The sequence below is a fragment of the Mus caroli genome, chromosome 9, assembly GCF_900094665.2.
Source record: "Mus caroli chromosome 9, CAROLI_EIJ_v1.1, whole genome shotgun sequence".
Classification (NCBI taxonomy): domain Eukaryota; kingdom Metazoa; phylum Chordata; class Mammalia; order Rodentia; family Muridae; genus Mus; species Mus caroli.
This window is the reverse complement of record NC_034578.1, coordinates 105,684,657-105,691,248: the sequence shown is the minus strand read 5'-3', so window position 1 is coordinate 105,691,248 and position 6,592 is coordinate 105,684,657. Positions and strand designations below refer to the sequence as shown.

Below are 6,592 nucleotides of genomic sequence, written 5' to 3'. Positions count from 1 at the left end.
TTGGCTTAATGTGGTGTTTGCTGCCCCCTGGTGATGGGGCCGACTCTTCCCTTGAACCATGGGAGCCTATGTTACCTCTAACTTCCTGCTTTGCTGGGGAAATGGGTAAGTGGGAGGGGAGGATGAGATGGGGCACCCCTTCTGCCCCTTCACCTTCCCTGGCCCATCCCACCACCGGCGTCAGCATTTGACATCTATGATGGATCTCTTGCTCTCTGACACTTTCATACCAATTACTGTAACTGAGTGTTGAGCACGGGGCTTCACGTTTGCTAGGGAAGTATGCTACATTTGGGCCTCGTTTCCAGCCTTAAATTCCTGCTAGCTGGCTCATCTAGTCTATTGTGAAAGAAGATAAAATATTGTAACTTGTGAGTTGTTTAAGAGCCCACTGCCCTGGCCTGGGACTGAGAACAAAGCAGAACAGCTCCCAGGCATGCCAGGGCAGGGCTGTTGTTAAGGCATTCCTAAGAACATCTCCATTGTAAAGATGAAAAGGTATGCAAGGACCAGCAGGGCTATATTATCTGAGTCAACACCACCTGGCCGGAACCTCCCCTCTGTCTACTGCCCCTTGACGCCGGGTAAAGTCATACATCAACTGGTTGCTATGTGAACAAAGATAAGCCCCCAGCCCACAGGAACAAAGTCCTGGTGCCCTGTAATGTTTCTGTTAATGTTTAAATAAGCCAATAGTGTGTTGCTATGCTGAATTCCACACCCCTAAGCCCCTTACCCCATAAAACCCCTAGCTTTCGAGCCTCGGGGCCGACATCCCGTTATCTCCTGTGTGAGATGCATGTCGGCCCGGAGCACGTAATTAAACGTCTTCATGTAATTACAGCAAGAGATGGTCCTTCGTGATTTTTTGGGTGCACGCCGAATCAGGAATGGGGTGGGGGTTTCCCCACTAGGTCTAACAATTGTACTCTGTTATAGCAACTGTATAGATACCCCAGAACTCACATCTGTGTTTGCAGTAGTTTGACTTGAGAAGTACCATTTGGGGCCAGGGATATCCATTCTACAGAGGAGAGGGGGGCTAGAGATGGGGCTCAGTGGTGAGAGTGCTTGCCTAACACACAACAAACTGGGTTCAAGCTCTGGCACTGCCAAATAAGTAGTGAAGCTCAGGGGAGAGCAGCCAATAGGGATAGAATGCTCAAGATGCAGAGGCGGCTACTTGGCTGTTCTGAATCCTAGAGCTTTCCCTGCAGTGTCACCCTCTGGAATGCCCCTTTGTTAGATGGTTTGTCTACAAGAATTAAGACTTCCTGCCCCCTCCCTGTTCCAGCCCACATTGATCCCTTCCTGGCCTCATTTTTGGGATCTAAGCTGTTGCTTCTCTTTGCTCAGCAATACTGTGCTCACAGGGCTTCCCCTCAGCTGAGACTCAACTGTTGTTCCTGAGTTTTGCAGAAAAGGTGTCTGCAATGTTGGTTTAGGGGCAGGTTCTAAAGAAGCCCAAGCTGGCCTGGAACTTGCTACATAGTCTAGGTGGGGCTTGCCTTCAGTCAGACACGGTCACTTCTCACATGCTGCGATTATATGAGTGTGCTACCCACCCCTGGATAGCTTAGTGAAAGATCTTGTGCACGCACACACACACACACACACCTTAGTCTTGAAGTAAGGCATATCTAATGTAATCATTACAATTTTAACCATTTGAAGGCTACAGCTTTTAGGTACACTAGCTATTGTACCGACCCCCCTACCCCACCCATCGTCAGAGGGTTATAATTCATAATGGAACTCTTCCCACAAACAAATCTAATTGCCGTGGCAAAAATACCTCAAAATTAAAAGGCATTTTGCCTCATAGCTTCAAGGGTTATCGTAGGGAGGACCGTGGTGGCAGAATTCACCTCAGAGCATCCAGAAAGCAGAGACACAGAATGAACAGCTGCACTAGCTGGCTTCCGACTTTCAAAGATTAGCTTTATCGTGTCTGTGCATAATGAATGGGGGGGGGCACACACAGGCCATGGTATACAACTCTGTCCAGCCAGTTTTCAATCCTCCTATCTTTAGGTGGATTCCCAGGATTGAACTCAGGTTCCCGTGTTTGTGTGGCAACACCTTAGCTTCCGAATCATCCCCCCAGCCTAACATACTCTTTAAACTTCATTTTTTTTTTGGTTTCGTTTTGTTTTTTTCAAGACAGGGTTTCTCTGTGTAGCCCTGGCTGTCCTGGAACTCACTCTGTAGACCAGGCTGGCCTCGAACTCAGAAATCTGCCTGCCTCTGCCTCCCAAGTGCTGGGATTAAAGGCGTGCACCACCACTGCCCGGCTAAACTTCATTTTTTAAATTATTGTATGTGTATAGGAGTTTTGCTTGGCACATATGTATGTATGTGCACCACATGTGTGCAGTGCCCACAGAACCCAGAAGAAGACTTCAGATCTGGAACTGGAGTTATAGACTGCTGGGAACTGCCATGTAGATGCTGAAAATCAAACCCAGGTCCTCTGGAAGAGCAGCCAGTGCTCTTAACAACCAACCCACCTCTCTAGACCCTAACATACTTTTAGTATGGAAATGTTTGTTACTTCTACAAAGAGGACCCAGGCCCTACCTGGGTTGGGGAAACCCGTCTTATGAATCCAGAGTCTTTACTCTTGGGCTCTACATTGCCTCTAAATGCATCTGTCCTCATCTTCACACAAACTAGACCCAAAGTCTTGCGCTCCCTTCTACATGTTCCTCCCAATTTCCTCATGTCAGGTAACAGCCTGTCAGCTATCCACCTACACCAGGCAGAAACTTGGAAATCAACTTTGATCTCATTCCCTAACATGTACCCACCCCAACTTAGGATACTTTTGTTTTCAAAATAGTTCTCAGATGTTCCTCAAAGTGCATTATCTACCCACTTTTTTTTTTTAAGCCTTTTTCACCCAAAGCCACAATCACCGGTCTCCTAGAAGACTACAAAAGGTCACTCACTTTCTCCGTTTTCTTATTTTTAAAATTTGTTTGAGACAAATTGTTATGTTGACCAGTCCAGCCTTGAAATGACCTAGTCTCTTCCCTCAGCCTCCAGGGTGTCTCCATTATTTATGTCTAAAATTTAACAATACACACACACACACAGCTTTAAAATTCCTGTTTCACAGGTGTCTCCAGAGACAAATGCTCGTCGCTGTATAGTTCCTTCCAGAGTCGCAGTCTTCTTAGGTGTTAACTTGGCTGTTCAATGTATCCTACTAAAAATCAAGAACTCCTCAGGCTGCAGAGGGTGGTGGTGTGGAGCAGTGTCCCTGCCCCCTCACCGCGGACAGAAGGAATCCCTTGGCACTTTTAGCCTGAGTTCCATCCCGCCATACAGTTTGCATAGCTCAATGGCTGTCTTCACAACCCCTCTCCCTAACATTACAGTAGTCTTTCTCTATGCAGCACTAGTCCCCATCCTTCGCCGCTCTCAAGATTTGGGAATTACAAATTCATGGGTGAGTTTTTGAAGGGCCCTCCCAGGAGGAAGGAGAGCAGTTACGCAAACCAGAAAACCCCAGCAAAGCCTCAAGCTTAGTGGAGGAGATCACTATTCCCAGAAGCCCCTTCACCGTGGATTGGGTCGTCTCTCCACCCAAGACCCTTCGCGCGAGAAGAATGAGCATGCGCGAAGAGGTGTGCGCATGTGCAAAAGACTACCGGGGGGTGGGGGGGCCGACTGCACCTCCCAACATGCTGCGGGGGGAGTGCGTCACTCCGCGTGACGAGCAGCTTCCGGCGTGGAGGGGCGGGGTTGCGCGCGCGGCTGAGGCAGCTGCTGGACCTGGGAGGGGAGCGGCCCTGGGGCCGCTAGGCTCTACCCGCAATGGAGGCCGTGCCCCGGATGCCCATGATCTGGCTGGACCTGAAGGAGGCCGGTGACTTTCACTTCCAGTCTGCGGTGAAGAAGGTGAGCACACCTTCGCCGCGCATCTCCGTCGTCTGCCCGCGCGTGACGCCCCCCTGCGCGCCTGTCCCTCCCCGGGTTCCGTCACAGGTCGGGCCAGGCGTTTTCCCTTAGGATGGCCCTCCCCTCCCGGGCCGGCACATCATCGTTTTCTCCGACTGGCAGTGCATCATTGTGGGGACCCTCTTCCCGACTTCTGTCCCAGACCACCCGCGTTTCAGCGAGGTTCAGCGCTTCCTTGCGATGACGCTCCTGGACCCAGCTCTTCCCTGTTCCTCCACGTCCAGGGAGCCCCCACGGGGAGCGATGGCGGTCCAGGGTCTACAGAGTCCATACTAGGCCCGGGCCTTGGTGGCCTCCCAGTTCAAGACTGGACTAGGAAAGAATGTGTGTTTAAGACCGGAGCCCCAGTGGTCCATAGGAATGTCTGGCTCCTAGAGTGTGACAGTGTGTGTCTGTGTGCAGTTGGATGTCTGACCCTCCAATTCTCTATGGTCTCCTGACAAAGACAAAATTTCTGTTCCAAAGTTCCTTTGGACCAAAAAGACAGTTTCTTCTTGTTGATGATAAGAGGGCTTGAATCACGCTAGGGCTCTTGGCATCTTATGAGTCATTGTGCCGGCTAGAGCAGTCGTTTGGAGCTCACTGAGGCAAGGGGTTTCCGTGGTGAGATCAGGTATGGTGATGTGGAACTGGGTAACCTCTGAGAGGGCCGTAGCAGCAGTGGGCAGGTGGGGAGCTGGGAGGAGTCTTGGGGATTTAGCACAGCAGCTGTTCGAGTAGACAGTCTAGAATCCTTTACCACTCTGTGGTGTTTAGGGAAAGAAGGAGAAAGAAAATGGGTTTGGAAATAGTTTCCGATGGACTTGCCTCCTGGATTCTCTTCATATCTCCACTTCCTCCGATCAGGCCCTACTTGGTTGCATGCTTGAGAATGGGGTGAGATGCATTGAGGTGCCGGGTGTGTGGATGTGGTGGTCCAAGCGGTGAGTATCAGACCCAGACAGAGCCTGGCACAAGAAGCTAGGCAGGTGCTCCTCCACAGAGATATATGCCCCCAGCCCAGACTCCTTCCCCACCTGTAAGACCAGCGTAGTAAGCCAATTGATCTAAATTTACAGACTTTTGTTAATTCCTTACCATCTTCTCTTTGTGTTTGTTTGTTTGTTTGGCTGTCCTGGAACTCACTTTGTTCGAGGCCTCTCAGAAATCCGCCTGCCTCCCAAGTGCTGGGATTAAAGGCGTGCACCACCACTGCCTACCACCCTGCTACCATCTTCTGTTTAATGCAAATATTATGAGGTGAATTTTTCTAAAATGTATCAAAATTGAGGAAGATAGAGATATAGTGTCTTGGGCCCTGGCTATACAGAGTCTTACAGAGTAAAGCCAGTATTTTTAGTTTCCCATTCAGGATTCTCTCTGACATAGCCTAATTCTTTGATGTTTTGTCTTGGTCCTGTTGTAATATGTTATATGTTTGATCTGTGTTTCTGTGATTTAGGTATTCCACATTCTGTTCATAATTATTACTTCCTGTTTCCTTATAGGCTTTTCTCCTTGTTGTACTTCTGATTGTGGAAATTATATTACCTCAGTGGTTGCTACCTCATAACTGTTAATTGTGCTAGTTAGGAATCATAGTGTAAATATCTGATCTGCAGGCTATCTGATCTGCCACCCCAAAGGAACTCAGGCCTACAAGTTGAGAACCACTGTTCTACTTAAAAGAGCTCTCCTGTTTGCCCCACAGAGAGGCAATAGGGCCATTCTGTAATCTCTGTGAATTGCTTCCATTCAACTTTCAAGGTCCAGCTGAAGCTCTGACTTCCAAAAAGCTTAACTTAATCTGGATTAGTCTTTTCCTCTTCTGAATTTCTTTCCCTTCACCCTTTCTTTAACAGCAGTTCCATGTGCTGTGTTGGATCTTTATTTGTGTGTGTGTGTGTCTGTGTCTGTGTCTGTGTCTGGGTGTGTGGGTTCAGGCATGGCAGTACATTTGTGTGGAGGCCAGAGGTCAGCTTGCAGGAGTTAGTGTTCTCCTTCTGCTAGGCAGGTCCAGGGACTCAAACTCAGGTGGTTAGACCTGGAGCAAGTGCCTTCCTCCCCTGACCCTGCTACTCTGGCCCTATATGTACTGGGTTTTGTTCGTTTTCTCTTTTCAAGACAGGGACTCACTATGTAGCTTTGGCTATCCTGGAACTTACTATGTAGACTAGGCAGGCCTCAAATTCACAGGCCTGCCTTGGCCTCCTAAGTGTTGGTATTAAAGGTGTGCTCCGCTACACTCTGCTCCTATATGTGCTGTGTTTTAACCCCATATTCAGTTGGGATACCAGAGGGGCCTCTCCACGTTCCTTTAGCCTCATACCCTCTACCTAGGAAAATGTTTCTCAAATGACTGACCCTCTAGAGCAGTGGTTCTCAAACTTCCTAATGCCGCCCCCTTAATACAGTTCCTCATGTTGTGGTGACCCACAGTCATAAAATTATTTTTGTTGCTACTTCATTACTAATGTAGACCAGGCTGGCCTCGAACTCAGGGATCTGCCTGCCTCTGCCTCCCAAGTGCTAGGCTCAAAGGCCTGCGCCACCACCGCCCAGCTACTGTTGCTACTGTTGCTACTGTTATGACTCATAAAGTAAGCATCTGGTATGCAGATGATCCTCGGCAGCCCCCCCCCCCCCC

At 49.1% G+C, this 6,592-nt stretch overlaps 1 protein-coding gene across 1 annotated transcript in view; it reads left to right on the top strand.

Moving 5' to 3' along the window:
- Positions 1-3,729: 3,729 nt before the first annotated feature.
- Ptpn23 (protein tyrosine phosphatase non-receptor type 23) overlaps positions 3,730-6,592 on the top strand; it is a 23,227-nt gene continuing 20,364 nt past the window's right edge. Inside the window, exon 1 of the mRNA XM_021172120.1 lies at positions 3,730-3,906. Coding sequence (XP_021027779.1) covers positions 3,823-3,906 — 84 coding nt within the window. The 5' untranslated portion in view covers positions 3,730-3,822. The remainder of the gene's footprint in view (positions 3,907-6,592) is intronic.